Consider the following 16,695-nt stretch of genomic DNA (forward strand, 5'->3'; position numbering starts at 1 on the left):
GTCAGCCTGGAGGAGGAGGGGCCTGGCCGGGACAGCCGAACCAACCAAGCCAGCCCGGTTGGCCTGGACAGCCCACCCAACCCGCCCAACCAAGCCAGCCCGGTTGGCCTGGACAGCCCACCCAACCCGCCCAACCAAGCCAGCCCGGTTGGCCTGGACAGCCCAACCAACCCAGTCAGCCGGCCTGGCCCTCTCCCAGTCCCCAACCATCTGCACCTGGAGGTTGGACCAATCCTTCTCCCGGACCTGTAATTGGACCTGGACCTGGACCCGGTTTTGGACCTGGACCCACTGCCCCCCAAAAGATTGTGGTGAGATCAGAATCAGAAACATGTATTGTCAAAGTATGTTGGACATACAAGGAATTTGAAATGAAAATGGATTGTCAATGAATGGATGGTCGATGATGGTTAATGGATGGATGGTTGATGCTTTATTATTGATGGATGGATGGTTGATGGTGGTTGATGGATGGATAACGGTTGGTGGTTAATGGTTGATGTACGGATGGTTGACAGATGATGATGGTTGATCGTGGGCAATAGTTGATGGTTGATGGGTGGTGCTAACAGCTGTTTCCCATTGACAGTCGGTTCCGTACAACGACACTCTGCGTAACGGAGTTTATGACAAACTCCTCATCACCATCGTTGGAACCATCAACCCCAAAGCTGACAAGTCCGTATGAACATTATATTATTAACCATGGACGGATGACCGGTCACCTCCGGATTTTCCGTTAAGTGAGCTGGTTCTGTTTCAGGGTCACAGTGGATCTGTCATCAGCACAAGACCTGGCGTTCCACTTCAACCCTCGCTTCAATGAAGGAGGCAAGAAGACGATCGTGAGGAACAGCTGCATTAGCACGAAATGGGGGAAAGAAGAGAGAGACCTTTCAGGGAGCTTTCCCTTCACCGCAGGACAGCCATTTGAGGTCAGAAAGCTCATTTAAGTCAAAAATACTAATCAATACTGAGTCCTTCTTAGCTTTTGTTTGTCTTCTAACTATGTAGTTGAAGTGCCGGAGAATACTTGAATGAAGCATAATGTGTGTTAAAAGTGCCAGTCCGTGAGAAAGCAGGTTGATGATGATCAGTTGGTGGCTTGTCGTTGCAGATGAAGATCATGTGCACCAACACAGAGTTTAAGGTTGCCGTCAACAATTCCCACGTGTTGTCGTACAAGCACCGGGTCGGCAACCTGAATTCCATCAACCGCCTCAGCATCTACAACGACCTCACCCTGAGTGACGTCCGCATGGAGACTGTGGCCTGAGGCACTTCATCCGAGGGTTAGGGTTAGGGTCCATCCAATTTAAGATCCACTAGAGATCTAGGGTCAATCTGCTGGAGATCTATGGATGACCCACTCAAGATCTATGGTTGATCTACAGATCCAACAGAGATCTGCTTGAGATCTTTCCAAGATCTACTGGTGATGAACCAAAAGTCTACCCGAGATCGTCATTAGATTGTCAGCTACAACAAAATGTATCTTTAATAAATCGGTGATTCATGTTACATCAACATTCCCAGAACGTTGTCATTGGATTCACTTTTACTGAGTTTTTTTTGCCTCAAATAAATCAAAATTTAATCTTAAAATTGAGTTATGTCTCATCATTCCTACTATTGGTTCGACTACTGCTAACTAACTAACCCAGTGTCTGGAGGAAGGACCTGCGGTACCTCTATTATATACTACTACTATACTATTACCACTATTACTTCTACTGCTGTTAACCTTATTAAGTCCATAAAGGATTATACAATCACCAGCAACGTGTCCGGCGGACCCCCCAGCATACTGCCGGCCATCTTAATCAGTTTATTCAGTCTCTTTCTGTCAGCTGTGCTGATCTAGAACAGTGGTTCTCAAATGGGGGTTCGTGTACCCCTGGTGGGGTACGTGAAGGTGCTCCATTGGTATGTGAGATTTTTTTAAATTATTTTAAAATGACCATCCATTCAAAAATCCTTTTAGAAATAGTTATTTAATAAATATTCAACAAGTGCAAGTTCATGAACTGAATTTTTTATTCAGTACGCTATTGAATAATAGAATTGAGTCTCCCCCCCACCAGGTTCCCTGACATAACCCGGCACGCCCCCCTGTCATCACCTGTCAATCACTGCTGACTTGAGAGTCGTGGTTGAAGCGCAGCTGAAAACAGGTGTGAGGGGAACAGTTTATCAAATCACACACTGACTGTTCACCTGTCGAGTACTTTTCAACCAATGCTGTGCACTAGGGCGAACGATCCACAGGGGTGCCCACCTGTAACCCTCCCCTGTATGACCATATTCTGAGCGTCACAGCAGTTAAATTCACTCTAGTGGTTGAGACCTGTGACCACTGACTGACATTAATACCACTGCTCACCGTCTTCTTTACTCACTTCATCTCTTCCGTCAGTCTAACTTTGTTTTAGGTGTCCGGCCCGCAAGTAAATATCACATGTTTGTCATAAGTGGCCCACTGGTCAACAGGACGCACATGGCTGACTCAAAAAGTCCCAGAACTTATATGATTTTACCACTCAATGTCTGTTCCCTGGATGTTCACTGGTGTTTTCCCGGCAGAAGTCCACCACGAGCTCTTTGGTTTCACCAGAGCGGATGTGACCTTGCTCTTGTGTTAGGGTCGCCACTGACGCCTTTTAGGTTTTTAGATGCATAAAAGAACCACATGCATTTGTTTATTGCATCAAGGCTTTTTTGACTTTGTCAGGAATCCCTATTTCAACAAAATAAAACAATGTTTTTCACTAAATTATAAAATGCTCTGGTTGAAATTATGACCTTTATTTTGTTTGGGTCAGTTTCAACCCAGTTATATCAATCAGAGCCAAAACTAAAATCATAAGTGTATTGTCAGCCAACACACTGACAGCCAGCTGCTCTCCCAATCGTTTAAGCTTTAGGGGATTCAGATTTTGCTTTATTATCTCGTATAACTGCACAAAAACCAACAAAGACAGCACATGAGGTCAATTCAGTATAGAGGCGGTGACTTCTAGCTGACAAAGGAAAGGCCTAGAGGCTCATACCAAATATATTAAATCCAATATTTTCATGGATAAGGAAGCCTAACAAGGTAACAAAGAGATGAGAAATAAATTGGATGATAGATACATTTTTGTGGATTTTACAGTGGATTTAAGACACAAAAAAGATGGTAACAGAAAGCTAACACAAGAGGAACGTTGAAGTAATACATCGCTCAATATGTTTAAATATTTTGGCCAATAAATGTTTCCTGAAATAGCTCCATTTATTTCTGCGAAACATAACAAAAAGTATTTGCAAATATGAAACTGAAATTGATTAACTTGGTCAAATGATAACAAAAGTATTTTTCAGATATTGTGTTATACCAAAGAAGGGGGGAAAGGCATCCTGTCAAACATAGAAGATCTTTGGTGGGCTTCTACGTCATGACGCAGCGACCGCCGCTGGACGTCGGTGGGTAAGTAACGTTAGCTAGTTGTTAGCTCAGAGGAGCAGAACAGAGCTCCGCTTAAAACCGATTTTGCGGTTAAACGCATCGTTTCACCAGCAGCGGACTGGAGGCACCGACGGACGGGAGGGTCCAGAATTAATGGGACGAGCCGAGGAAACCGGAGTTCTGTTGGGTTTCAGTGAGAGGCTCCTCATGGTTAGTTTGACCCTCGGCCTTTTCCCCGTCAGTCTGTTAGCTTCTGGAGCTAAGCTAGCGCCGTGTGAAAGCACGAGCTAACATGTAAACAAGCCAACACAACACGCTCACATTTACTCTAAATACCCTGACTGTGACGTGTCCTTCACCGCATCTCCGCGGGAGTTAGCCTCAAAGGCTAATCAGTTAGCCCGGTGAATCGTGGCTTTAGACGGCGGTTGGTACTAGCATGCTAGATAGTGTTTGTATTGTGTGTGTGTGTGTGTGTGTGTGTGTGTGTGTGTGTACATATAATATGTATGCATATGTGTTTGTGTATAATATGTATATGTATGTAGTATGGTGTATCCATGTAATGTGTGTGTGTATAATATCTATGTGTGATGAATAGGTCTGTCATGATATGTAATATATTTACCATATAAATGTTGGTGCAATAATCGCACAACAACAATTTGATATGTGACAGCCCTACATGTGTGTGTATAATATGTATGTGTATATATATATGTGTGTGTCTGTCTGTGTATAATGTGTGTGTAGTATACATCATACAGTCTGATCTGATGTGTGTGTGTGTGTGTGTGTGTGTGTGTGTGTGTGTGTGTGTGTTCCAGAGAGACAGTGTGTGTGTATCCTGAGGAGGAGGAAGAGACGTTGAACATCTGAGAGAATGTGAAGCTGAAGGATCAGAGGAGCTGTCACTCAAAACAGGACCACGCCCCCTCCCCCCCACCGTCAGCCAATCAGCACGCGGCCTGGAGGTAAACCCAGTGTGACAGGGAGTTCAGGTTATTCTTTCACATTCATTACTCAAGTAGAAGTCTAGATACTCGGCTTTAAAACGACTTCTGTAGAAGTATCAACTCAAGCTTACTTATGTATAAAAGTAATGTAAGGGAGAGAAAATGTCCATTAAGGACAAACTCTTAACGTGTAACCTGAACACAGAACATGTCAGTCCGTTACAATGTGATCGAAGGAGCCTTCAGATCACGTGACAACAGCAGAGGGACAATGTGTCCACCCGCGTGATGTACAACAACGGATAAAAGCAGAACGCACTTCACAGTGACGACTTAATGACACGGGTCGGAGGACGGACACGTTGTTCCCGGTGATTCGGCAGACTGCAGACTATAAAGACTGCAGGTTATCAATCAAAACATTGATAACCAAATGACCCGTTTCAGTCCCTATGTGTTCATTTCTAAAGCCGCATTAAGACACACATCACTTTATTTAAGACGCTGCGCTACTTGCAAGTCTCCGTGTGGTGCCAGACTCTCAATAAAGTAAGAAAAACCATTTACGGCGAACCCGCGGTCATGAGGATTCTCATCCAACGTTACGTGGAATCAGCATGTCAGGAGTAGAAAGTACAGACTGTAAGGAGAAGAAGTAAGGAGGAGTCTGAAAAATAAATACTCTCCTAAAGTATAGATACCCAAAATTTCTGCTTAAGGTAACGAAGTATTTGTACTTTGTTACTGCCCACCAGAGGTGTCACGTATCTGCTTTTACTTTAGTAAAGCAGAACAGCAGCTTTAGTGGTGTCCCTGCAGCTGTGGGAGGTTTGTCTGAGAGAAATGTCCCTTTATCTTATATGTTCTGTTGTTCGCTTCTAGCGCTGATCAATATGTGCACGATGTAGTTTGTTTGCATACGATATTTTATACCTGTAATACTTGTTGGAGTTGTGTTTGGAGCGTGTTCAAATGCATATGTTTGTCTTTGTAGTCCAGACTTGAAGCTCTCCAGCAGGTGTAGCTTAATGATTTGGGTTCATGACGAGTGTTCTAGATGTTGTAGACACAAACGGCAGAATGGCGGCGTCTCAGGCTTCCTGTCGCCGGCGACGGGGTTCGCAATGACACTTACTCGTCTCTATGAACAGAAGAAACTGTTCAGCTTAAATATTAAGTCCTTGTTTGCTTGCTACAGAAAATAAAAATAAGACCAGTTTTCATTTAGTCAAAATAACCTGAAAATTCTGATTGACCCGTCTGTCTGTCTCTCTCAGGACCATCATGCACCTGAAGTCTCACCCTAAGCTCGCCCGCTCAGAGTTGCGTCTTGGCGCGTCCGGCGTTCAGGCGTCTCTGTGCAGCCTGTTTGTGAGGACATGCAGCGGTAGCCATGGCAACATCAGCAGCAGCCGGCTCCAGCTCGGATTCATCGGCAAGAACAAAGTGGTGGTCACCGAGGAGGACGCCGACGCACCGCCGGACATCTGGACTGTCATCAGGCCCGGTCACGTGCGAGAGAAGATCGCCATCTATGCCTCGGACTCGCGTGACTCGCCCGGCCCCGTGACGGGACTCTTACGGGCCGGGAAGGTGAAGGGAAGCTGGGAGGAGAACTGCGGCTTCAAGAGGCGCCGCAGGTCAGGGAGCAACCAGAAGCTCCAGAGGAACCGGGTCCAGGATGCACTGCATCCGTCTCCATGGCAATCCGGCAGCGAGGCGCTGACGGAGGAGCAGAAGGTCTCGGTGGTGGAGATGGTGGCGTTCCTGGAGCAGAGAGCCAGTGAGAAGCAGCTAGACTCCAAACCACTGCTAACCCTGCAGAGGAGCTCCACCACCCTCACACTGTCCAGAGCTCCGCCCCCGGAGGTCAGGGAGGAGGAGCCAGAGAGCGTCAGGGTGTCTGACATGGTGGCCAAGCTTGAGTCCGAGTCTCTGAAGAGACGGTCGGAGGGAGATCTGTCGAGGAGCAACAGCCTGAGGGCGGTGGGACGTGCGCTGCCCGCCGCTGGAGATCAGAGCCCCGCCCCCTGCCAGCCTTCATCAACGACGTCATCGCCAGTGGCTCAGAGTTTGGGCAGAGTGCCAACCGGCTACCCAGAACCAGCTCCGTCCACGCCCCCCTCGGTTAAGGCCCAGGGGGTGCAGACGCAGAGAGGAGCCCCGCCCCCTCTGCTCAAGGAGGCAGAGCCTCTGCCAGGCTTGTTGTTTCTGTCTCCACCTACCACCCCACAGCCCCGCCCCCCTCATTACGGAATTACCTACAGCACGGAGCACCACCCACATCCTCCCGGTTTGGACTCCAGCGGCCAATCTGAGAAGAGGAGGAGGGCGGATCAGCCCCTGGACGAGGAGGACGCCGCTAATGTGCCTCCGAATCGGCGTGCGTCACAGGACTTCCTGACAACACGGCGCCGCCTGCAACAGCTGCTGGAGCCGCGGCCGTTCCTCGCCGCGCTGCCGCCCCACCTCCTGCTGGCTGTGCTGCGGCTGCTGCCCACGCGGAGCCTCGCCGCGCTGAAGTGCAGCTGCCGGTACTTCTGCTTTGTCATCAACAACTATGGCGTGCGACCCGCCGACTCGCTGTGGGTGTCTGACCCCCGGTACCGCGACGACCCCTGCAAGCAGTGCAAGAGGCGGTACGGGCGTGGCGACGTGTCGCCGTGCCGCTGGCACCACAAGCCGTTCTGCCAGGCGCTGCCCTACGGGCCCGGCTACTGGATGTGTTGCCACGGCGCGCACAGGGACACGCCCGGCTGTAACGTTGGTCTCCATGACAACCGCTGGGTGCCGGCGTTCCACAGCATGAACGTGCCGATTTACAGGACGAGCAACCACTGACTGTGTGTGTGAGAACTACAGTTCCCATCATGCAACATTAAAAAAGTCCTTACCTGCAGCTCCTCCGTCTCCTCATGGCTCCGTCACACGATCGGAGCAGGAGGAGGAGTCTCAGACAGGACCTCCCCCAGCTCCTCTTCTTCACTTTCTTCCTCTCTGTCATCCTCCTCACTGCTGCTCAGATGATGTAAACCTATATTTCATATCTTGATTTGAACTAAACTGTAATGGATTGATTATGATCGTTGATGCTGACTGTTCAGACCCCTCTCTTCATCTTCATCACGATGAAGAGTCAGGTCACTACAGAATGATCAATCAGCTGTTCTTAACAGATCAACTGCTGCCTTTGAGGAGGCGGAGCCTCAGAGGGATTTAATCTGCACCTTGTTTGTGTTTACACTTGTACATAAATCATAAAGTCTAAAGGAAACATGAGCTTCAATCAGCTGATCGATAATCATCTTATTGTTTGAAGGGAAAAAGGAAAACGTGGCCTTGTGTCCGGAGACGCTGCAATATTACAGATTATATATATATATATAAAAAGGTTTTGTTTTTAGAGTTGGTGGTTTTCAGGCTGCACTTCCTGTTTAATAAAGAGCTTTCTCATCTTGTTCAGGTTCAAAGAGACTCGACTCGTTTCACACGCTGGAGGAACCTTTATTTCTGTCTCATGTCCACACGCACGATGATGTCATGCTGTGAGGTCACGGCGGCCGTGTGACCTCAGACAGCGCCTCCAGCAGCTGGAAGTAGTTGTACTTGATGTCGTACTCCATGTCGTACCAGAAGTTAACTGCAGCAGAGGAAACAACGTCAGTACTGATTGTTGTCTTTAAACTGAGCAACTGGTTCCTTTATTTGCCTCTATATTGTTATTATACCTGTGGTGTGTTCAGGCTCCCCAGTGTTTGTATGTGTGGTGCGTTCAGGCTCCCCAGTGTTTGTACCTGCTATGCAGCCATGTGACTGCTGCACGTGGTGGAACCACAGCGACGGGAGGTACAACATCTCTCCGGCCTTCACGCTGCAGCGGAGTGGGCGAGCTCTCCGGTACTCGGGGTACCGGTCCAAATCTGGATCCAGAGGGTCCAGAGGGATCCACGGTACCTGGGCGGGGTGGAGGGGTTAGTTCAGCAGGGTATTAAATAGAATAGAGCGCTGAGATTAACTGGCAGTCGCCTGAACGCACCTTCTCAGAGTCGCTTTGGTTGACGACCTCAAACTCACCGTCATCCCGCTGCCGGTAAACGGCCGGCTGGTACACACCTGACGGACGGGTTGTCATGGTTACTGCATGGCTGCTCTAAAGGATGGCAGGCGTGGGCGCTATGGTTACCGTAAGGAATGAAAGGTCGGTCAGTGGGCGGCAGCAGGATGAAGTTCTTCTCCCCAGAGATCACGCAGTACAGATTCTCATAGTGATCTTTGTGCACTAAAAACACACACACACACACACGTGTGTACTAACACGTGTTACACACTATACAACGGGTGTGGCGTTCAGGTCTTACTGGAAGTCACAGCGCTCGCCTCTCCGAGCCAAAAGTTTACGGCGTCTGGTAACTTTCCTGGTGGAAAAAAAATAATAGAGACTGAACGTGATCTGATGCCATTGAATATTATTACATCAACATAATGGAAAGGGAGTAGTGAAGAACGTGCACATGGCTGCTGTAGTTCCATCTTGGATTCTACTGTCAGCTCCATCCGACTAACGAGTTCATGACCCCGTTGACCCTCGGCCACCCCCAGGTCCACGTTCCCTCCTGCAGGAACGACCTAGGAACAGATTGGACTACTGCTGAGGACGATGATGGAGTCTTCTGCTGTTTCAGGAGGAGGTGAAGAGTTTGTGAAGACAAACACAAAGACCCTTTGGGGTCATTTGCTTCAGTCACGTCGGAGATGGGGAGGGGCTTATCTCCATGGAAACCGTTGTCAACTATCACAGGAACAACCTGTTTGGTCGTCTCCAAACGGGGGGTGGGGGGTTGTAGTCGCGTGCTACAGTGTGACATCGGAACATTCTACATCCCATAAAAAGGACAAACTGAAGCTTTAATGTTAAATACATATAAATACGGTTGAGGTCATCACTTTAATCTTAATAAAACGTTTTTGAACGGTTTGTCTTTCTGTAACACGCGGTGTGAACTCACCCAGCGCGTCGCTCATCCAGGGAACGTGCGACTCGAGGTCGTCTGTGAGCTCCGGGAGCTCATCCAGAAGATTGGAGGACTGCTTCTGAACGTAGAACACGCCCACGTGCTCCTGCAACCAGAAGACGTCATTATTCAGACTGACATCTATGATAACTGATAATCTGACGATCAGCGGATCAATGACTTCCAGGGGGCGGAGCCTCTCACCTTCCCCTCAATGACGTCGAGCACGGAGGAGAAGCTCATGCGTCTCTCCTCGGGGGTCACGAAGCGGTCCCCGTTAACCGCGTCGGCATAGCCGTCGGGCGTCACCGCCACGGTAATGACCTTTGACCCCACCTTCTCCCTGTGGACAACAGGAAGCCGACGTGAGGCCGCGTTCCAACACCACAAAGAAGAAGAGCGGCGTCCTCACCGCAGGTACTCCGGCGTCCACCTGGTCAGAGCCGGCCAATGGCTGCAGGCGTTGCGGATGATGCAGGGCTTGTTTGGACCAATCCAGTCGCGGTAGAACTGCAGCGGATCAGGTGACCCCTCCAGGAAAGGCACCGATTGGTTCAGATACAGATCTGAAAGGTAATCAATAAATAGACACCCTGATAATGTTACTACTACTCGCTAGTACTACCTGTCAGGAGCAGTATCTGCAGTATAAATAGTACCTGTACTAGTCACTACCCACCAGTACTGGCAGCCATTAGTAGTACCTGAAGTATCCATAGTATCTGTGCATGTTGTACTTTTATTAACAGTGTGAGTAGTAGCAGTACTGTAGTGGTACTACTCGTGCCAGTCCGTAGTAATACCTGTAGTAGCGGTAGTATTAGAATTAGTAGTAGATGTAGTAGAAGTGTGGGTATTAGGAATCAGGAAACATTTATTGCCATAATATGTCAGACTTACAAGGAATTTGACTTAAACAAGAAAAAATAAAATAAAATCAGGGTTATAATTCTGTTCATTTTTTATTAAATAATAGCATTATTAGTATAAAACCTTGATGATAATTTATAATTCACTCAGATCTGTGTTGCACACTATCACCAGTATAGGTTAATGTAGTACTAGCATTAATACTCGCAGTACTAGTAGTATAGCTAGCTGTAGTGCTAGCAGTAGCACTAGCAGTATACCTAGCTGTAGTGCTAGCCGTAGCGCTAGCAGTAGCACTAGCAGTATACCTAGCCGTAGCGCTAGCAGTAGTGCTAGTTGTAGACCTAGCAGTAGTGCTAGCTGTAGTGCTAGTTGTAGACCTAGCAGTAGCACTAGCAGTAGTGCTAGCTGTAGACCTAGCAGTAGTGCTAGCTGTAGTGCTAGTTGTAGACCTAGCAGTAGCACTAGCAGTAGTGCTAGCTGTAGACCTAGCAGTAGTGCTAGCTGTAGTGCTAGTTGTAGACCTAGCAGTAGCACTAGCAGTAGTGCTAGCTGTAGTATTATCTGTAGTCTCACCATGAGCCTCTTGTGAAAACTCGGCCACACGCTTCTTCAAAGACTCCATCTTGTTTCTACGTCATCACACATAAACAACCGGAAGTTTGTCAGGGAGGAAACATCCGCGATGTGATCTTTCTCCTTCATGTTATTTGGGTTATTAGCTGTGGCTCAAGGTCGCTAGGCTGCATCCATCGACCGCATACGTCACTTCGGCTGCGACTATATATTTATGCTATATATATATATATATATATATATATATATATATATATATATATATATATATATATATATATATATATGCTATATATAATATATGCTATGTTCTCTGCTGCTCATATATAATATATATATATATATATTCTCTATGTTCTATGCTCATATATATATTACACACATATATATATATAGGTAGCCTCATTGATCACTACCACCACACAGATTATCAGCCTCTTAAATGTTTGAGTAACAAGAAGACAAACGGTAGGTGTGTGTGTGTGTGTGTGTGTGTGTGTGTGTGTGTGTGTGTTACTATCCAGTAAAATACTGTTTCATTGTTGTTACTGTATCCAACCTCCTCTTACTTTATGAAACCTGTATAAAGCTTATGCAGTGTGATGTAATACAACAGCCCTGAATTAATTGTTCACGTCAGTAACGTTTTATGTGTTTCTTCCATCTAATATGAATACAAATGAAACACCTGTCAGTGTGATCCAGTAAAGAACTACAGCTGCTCCTCTTCATCTTCTTAGAAAGATGTTTGACTGTATAACAACTGTGATCTGATCCTTTGAGACATTGTGCCTAATTATTCTGTGGCAGCTGTTCCAGCTGTGACCGGTCTCCGTTCTCCCGGACTCCCCGGTCTGGTCTCGCGGGAACGCAAGTCCGTTCTCGCCGTCTGATATTGATCGAACGATCATCGATCACCAATGAACTCCGTCGGGAGACCACGGCGCCATGCTGCTCTGTTTACACCCGCTGCGCATGCGCAGGACTGGGTCCCCGGAGCGGTTGAGGTGAGCAGGTCCCCCTGCAGGTGGGAGGATGAAATAAACAAAGAATTTAAAATTAGATCTGAACTAAGCAACGGGATATGAAGGAGATAACAACCGTTGTCATTTCTTGTGTTTATTTATTTTCATCATGTAATGGTTTGTAGTTCACTGTTGTACCTGCGTGTTGTCGTCTGGTTCAGTTCACACGCTGTGTCTTGGAGGACCTTCTCAGTCTGTTGATGAGCTCAGGATTGGAGGCACCTGTGCAGCTCTCAGTGTGGACCCAGAAGGTTCCGGATCAGGTCCTGTCTCCAAAATACAGTCCGATGGTGCTTTTCTCATGGACGAGTCGGCACTGGAACGTTACTTCGATGACTCCATTGCAAATGTAAGTAGATGTGGTCTCATATGAGAAAGCTTTGCTTAGATCATCAGGGAACATGTGATGAGCTGAGAGTTAGGCCCAATCCCAATATCCCTCCTGACCCCTGACCCCTCAGGGACTCACTGAAGTCGCCTGGTCACAAAAATACATATACATATATATAAATCTCATTAAAGAATGAGCCCAAATATGTGAATGAGTGAGATCAGAACTGCTGTCCAGTCTGTAATGTTTCTGATGAAGATGAAGAGGAGCAGCTGAACTTTACTGGATTACACTGAGATGTGTATATCTAATATTTATTCACGTTAAACACAAAGTACAGAGATGGTTTGATAAAGTAACAATAATGAATCCGTTCATGTTTTAATGGAAAGGGACACATTCCACACACACACCTACCGTTTGTCTCAAACATCAAGAGGCTGATAATCAGTGTGGTCCTCGTACAGGTAAATGCACAAACATCACTAGAAATGAAGTTGAACCTCTTCTGTGTGTCTACATCGATAGTGATTAATATAGTATTTAATATCTATGATACAGTGACAATGAGGCTGTAGGTGGAACCATGAAATGAATAGAAACATTCAAGCATGTAAGCAAGCAGCTCACCACACATGAAAGAAACATGTACTTCTTATATATATTGTAAAGAATCAAGTGTAAACGAGCATCTGTGACGTGGGAGACCAGCCCCCCACACTCCGTGTGTGTGTCAACTCTGCTTCTTTTTACACCGTGTGATAAAGACTAAACTTCCGTCAGCTGACAGTCTCTTAAAATTGTTTACGAAAGATTCACCTGTCAGAAGGTAAAACTAACAAAATAATACAAAACAATATGAAACAACTTCTCAATAAAAGCATGATTGTTTTACTTGACTTTTTATTGCAGGAATCTGACTTTCTTCTGGGGGAGGAGCTGGACCTTCAGAGCCCGCCCCCCCCGGGGAAGGGTCCCGCCCCCTCAAGGGGCGTGCAGGTGGCTGAGGAGCTCGACCTCAGCTTCCTACCTGATGAACTCAGTTCACGGGATGAGCAGAGTCGCCACGACAACACAGGTACGACGTCAACCGAAGACGTCCATGTCCTCGTGACTGGATGAGGGGCGTGGCCTCTTGGAGGTCACATGATGACCTCTGTGCTTTGGTTCCAGCTGACAGTCAGATCGTCCCTCTGGACGTGTCTCAGGACAGCGGCATCAGTGGAGACTACAACTCCCAAGATGCCACAGCAGAGTCCGAACAGGGGCCGTCCATGTCCGGACCGGGGACCGGCGTCTCCCCCTTCTACCCCATGACCCCAATGACCCCCATGACCCCTATGACCCCTGTGACCGAGAAGTCAGGAATCATCCCCCAGCTACAGTAAGCTACTGCTTCATCTGAAGTACTAGCACCTCATCTGTAGTATTAGTACTTCATCCGTAGTAATAGTACTTGTGTGTCCCACAGGAACATCGTCTCCACAGTGAACCTCGGCTGTCCTTTGGATCTTAAGTTCATCGCCCTCCAGGCCAGAAACGCAGAGTACAACCCGAAGGTACTGTGGGGTGTAATGGTTAGCCTTAGCTTAGCACGCAGTAAACGTGGAGTGATTGTTGTTGTGTTCCAGCGTTTTGCAGCTGTCATAATGAGGATCAGAGAACCACGAACCACCACACTGATCTTCAGCTCCGGGAAGATGGTCTGTACAGGAGCCAAGAGGTCTGTCTGCCCACCTGATCACCTGCTTACCTGTGTGTCTGTACCTGTCTGTCTGCCCACCTGATCACCTGCTTACCTGTGTGTCTGTACCTGTCTGTCTGCCCACCTGATCACCTGCTTACCTGTGTGTCTGTACCTGTCTGTCTGATCACCGGTCGGCCCGTCGACCACGCAGTGAGGATCAGTCTCGACTGGCGGCCAGGAAGTACGCTCGAGTGGTTCAGAAACTCGGGTTCCCCGCCCGCTTCATGGACTTTAAGATCCAGAACATGGTAGCCAGCTGTGACGTGTGCTTCCCCATCAGGCTGGAGGGACTGGTTCTGACCCACCGGCAGTTCAGCAGGTAAAGACCAGGACAGGGACTTAGTCTACATTCCAAAAAAATACTGTACGCAGGGCGAAACGGCTCTGTCAAACCAGAATAAACCAGCTCAGGTAACAAGATGTCAACTTGTAGTGTTTGTCAGCCTGGAAGCCGCTTCTAGATCTTTGTAGCTGTTTCCTTGAACAATCAGGTTATTGTGACTGATGAAAAGGTTCTCGTGTCTGCAGCTATGAACCGGAGCTGTTTCCAGGCCTCATCTATCGAATGGTGAAGCCCCGAATCGTCCTGCTCATCTTCGTGTCGGGGAAAGTGGTTCTGACTGGTAACGTGTGGAGGTCTTAGAATGGGGGGCCCTGACAGGAAGGTTTAGAGCAGGGGTCTCAAACTCGCGGCCCGCGGGCCAATTGCGGCCCTCGGGACGATATTTTGTGGCCCCATCCTTAATATGAAAGTGTAATGTTAGTGCGGCCCGCAAGTTTTATACTGTAACCCCACTGTCAGCTGCTGTGTGGGACATGTTATGATGTTCTGGTTTCCTACTGTGTGCTTGTCCAGTGAACGTGGCATGCATGTGACTGACATGGGGGGCGGGTCGTGTGTGTCGGCCGAGGTGCAGAGAGCAGGAGGGTGAAATTCAGTTTCCTGCCCTCTTTCGCGCAGGTGATCATGTGACTAACCGTCAGCATCGCTCGTTTAATAAAGTTTTCCTTTACGACTCACACTAACAACACATGAAGCATCTGACGTCACCGACGAGCGTCTCCGTCCATCACTACGCAGCTTCGATTCACGTAACTTCACGTTTGGCTATAAAGGAATTCCACGGTCACATGACCTTAGGTCTCCCCCGCTGAGTTAAAGGAGGACTAGTGTTGTAGTCTCATTCGGACCGATCCCCCAGGGTGGGGTTCAATGACTGCTTTTGAAAGTGAGTGTTAAGTTGTGTTATTGTCGACCATGCCGTTCGGACGCTAGTCTGGCCCGCGTTCGGTTGAAGTGGGCTGCATCTGGCCCGCAGCTGATTTGAGTTTGAGACCCCTGGTTTAGAGGGTACCGGCACTGTAACGTGGTTCAGAGGAGCGCTCACTTTAATCACCTTTAAACCTCAGACTCATGTTGTTGCCATAGAAACTAATGTGTTGTGTCACAACAATCAGTGGATGTAATCATAAGACAACATGTGCGTGTTCAGGTTAATGATGTGTGGCTCGCTGGTTCGTTGAAGGTGTGATAACTGCAGAGCTGTGTGTTTGATTCCAGGAGCCAAAGAGCGAGAGGAGATCTACGAGGCGTTTGAAAACATTTACCCGATCCTGAGAGGCTTCAGGAAACAGTGACATCACTTCCTGTTTATCTGTAAATAAATCATCTATTTTATGTTTGTTAGTGAGTTTCTGTTGAACGTTGCGCTCTCCAGAAAGAAAATAAATGTGTTAAAAAATGTTGATTATGTATTTTTAAATCCAATTTAAGCTGATTAAACCCATGAATATACAGCATGAAGTCAGAAATATCTGATTTAAATCATTTAGATTTCAAATAATGAAGAACTTAACTCTTTTTAAAATGTTATTTCCATTGTAGCTATCTCAGAACTTTTTATTTACTTATTCTAAATACAGTGGGTACAGTATTCAGACCCCTTTAAAATGTTCACTCTTTTCGTCAAAAGTTCATTTTATTTCTCATTAATTTACTCCACAGAAAAAAAACAAATGTATTAAAAAAGAGAACCTGAAACATCACATGGTCATAAGTATTCCGAGCCTTTGCTCAGTCTTGAGTAGAAGCTCCTTTGAGCTGCTGCAGCCATGAGCCTTCCTCCTCTGCTGCTCCGTCAGGTTGGATGATGAACGTTGGTGAGCCGCCATTGTCAGGTCTCTCAGAGATGTTCTGAAGCCACTCGTTGACATTGTGGAACCTTCTCCCGTCTCCCTACTGCGTCTCTGGAGCTCAGCCACAGTGATCTTTGGGTTCTTCTTCACCGCTCCACCTCACCAAGGCTCTTCTCCCACGATTGCTCAGTTTGACTGGACGTCTCAGGTCTAGGAAGAGTTCTTCTTCCATTAAAGGGTCATGGAGGCCACTGTTCTGAGGAACCTTGAGTGCTGCAGAAATTCTTTTGTTACCTTGGGCAGATCTGTGCTGTGCCACGATTCTGTCTGAGCTCCTTGGACAGTTCCTTCCATCAGAAGTTCTCAGTTAGAGTCTGACGGACGTCTCTCAGTGGATCCGCCCACCATCTGAAAATCAACCCCGACAGACTGAACTACTTCTCTTTCCAGGAAAAGATTCTCCTTCACAGGACCTGACTGTTAACTTTGAGACTCCGTCTTAACGTCCACTTTGACAGCAGGAACCTCGGCGTGACGTCGACAGCCGACTCTCCCTGACTCCAACATCACTGACAACACCATCCTGTAGATACT

At 47.4% G+C, this 16,695-nt stretch overlaps 4 protein-coding genes across 8 annotated transcripts in view; 3 read left to right on the forward strand and 1 right to left on the reverse strand.

Annotated features, from left to right (window-relative positions):
* Positions 1-1,605, forward strand: part of lgals3b (lectin, galactoside binding soluble 3b) — a 5,270-nt gene extending 3,665 nt beyond the window's left edge. The window contains exons 4-7 of the mRNA XM_078089156.1: positions 1-311; positions 590-678; positions 764-935; positions 1,118-1,605. The exon at positions 1-311 is cut by the window's left edge and continues 30 nt beyond it. Of these exons, the coding sequence (XP_077945282.1) occupies positions 1-311; positions 590-678; positions 764-935; positions 1,118-1,276 (731 nt within the window). The 3' untranslated portion in view covers positions 1,277-1,605. The remainder of the gene's footprint in view (positions 312-589; positions 679-763; positions 936-1,117) is intronic.
* Positions 1,606-3,454: 1,849 nt separating this feature from the next.
* fbxo34 (F-box protein 34) lies at positions 3,455-7,874 on the forward strand. Its single transcript, XM_040198646.2, has 3 exons — positions 3,455-3,658; positions 4,276-4,422; positions 5,682-7,874. The coding sequence occupies exon 3, from the start codon at positions 5,689-5,691 to the stop codon at positions 7,243-7,245; it is 1,557 nt and encodes a 518-aa protein (XP_040054580.2). The 5' UTR covers positions 3,455-3,658; positions 4,276-4,422; positions 5,682-5,688; the 3' UTR covers positions 7,246-7,874.
* Positions 7,875-7,887: 13 nt separating this feature from the next.
* jmjd7 (jumonji domain containing 7) lies at positions 7,888-11,044 on the reverse strand. 2 transcript variants are annotated; one of them, XM_040198652.2, is made up of 9 exons: positions 10,863-11,044; positions 9,829-9,982; positions 9,621-9,759; positions 9,411-9,522; positions 8,763-8,819; positions 8,588-8,683; positions 8,441-8,517; positions 8,199-8,358; positions 7,888-8,044 (listed from the first exon to the last, which is right to left on the reverse strand). In XM_040198652.2, exons 1-9 carry the CDS (start codon positions 10,909-10,911, stop codon positions 7,956-7,958), a joined length of 933 nt encoding a protein of 310 aa, XP_040054586.1. In that variant the 5' UTR covers positions 10,912-11,044; the 3' UTR covers positions 7,888-7,955. The 2 variants fall into 2 exon arrangements, with proteins under 2 accessions (XP_040054586.1, XP_040054587.1); XM_040198653.2 differs by having other exon boundaries at positions 9,850-9,982; positions 10,863-11,003.
* Positions 10,929-16,239, forward strand: tbpl2 (TATA box binding protein like 2). Of its 4 annotated transcripts, XM_040198650.2 has the most exons (11): positions 11,073-11,330; positions 11,673-11,869; positions 12,049-12,236; positions 13,131-13,296; positions 13,392-13,602; positions 13,690-13,777; positions 13,850-13,941; positions 14,117-14,284; positions 14,494-14,533; positions 15,527-15,622; positions 16,108-16,239. In XM_040198650.2, the coding sequence occupies exons 3-10, from the start codon at positions 12,189-12,191 to the stop codon at positions 15,581-15,583; spliced, it is 870 nt and encodes a 289-aa protein (XP_040054584.1). In that variant the 5' UTR covers positions 11,073-11,330; positions 11,673-11,869; positions 12,049-12,188; the 3' UTR covers positions 15,584-15,622; positions 16,108-16,239. The 4 variants fall into 4 exon arrangements, with proteins under 4 accessions (XP_040054581.1, XP_077945281.1, XP_040054584.1 ...); XM_040198647.2 differs by lacking the exon at positions 16,108-16,239 and having other exon boundaries at positions 10,929-11,330; positions 14,494-14,588; positions 15,527-15,643; XM_078089155.1 differs by lacking the exons at positions 15,527-15,622; positions 16,108-16,239 and adding an exon at positions 15,307-15,439 and having other exon boundaries at positions 10,929-11,330; positions 14,494-14,629.
* The last annotated feature ends 456 nt before the right edge of the window (positions 16,240-16,695 follow it).

The sequence above is a fragment of the Gasterosteus aculeatus genome, chromosome 15 (genome assembly GCF_964276395.1).
Source record: "Gasterosteus aculeatus chromosome 15, fGasAcu3.hap1.1, whole genome shotgun sequence".
In the NCBI taxonomy this organism is placed as follows: Eukaryota; Metazoa; Chordata; class Actinopteri; order Perciformes; family Gasterosteidae; genus Gasterosteus; species Gasterosteus aculeatus.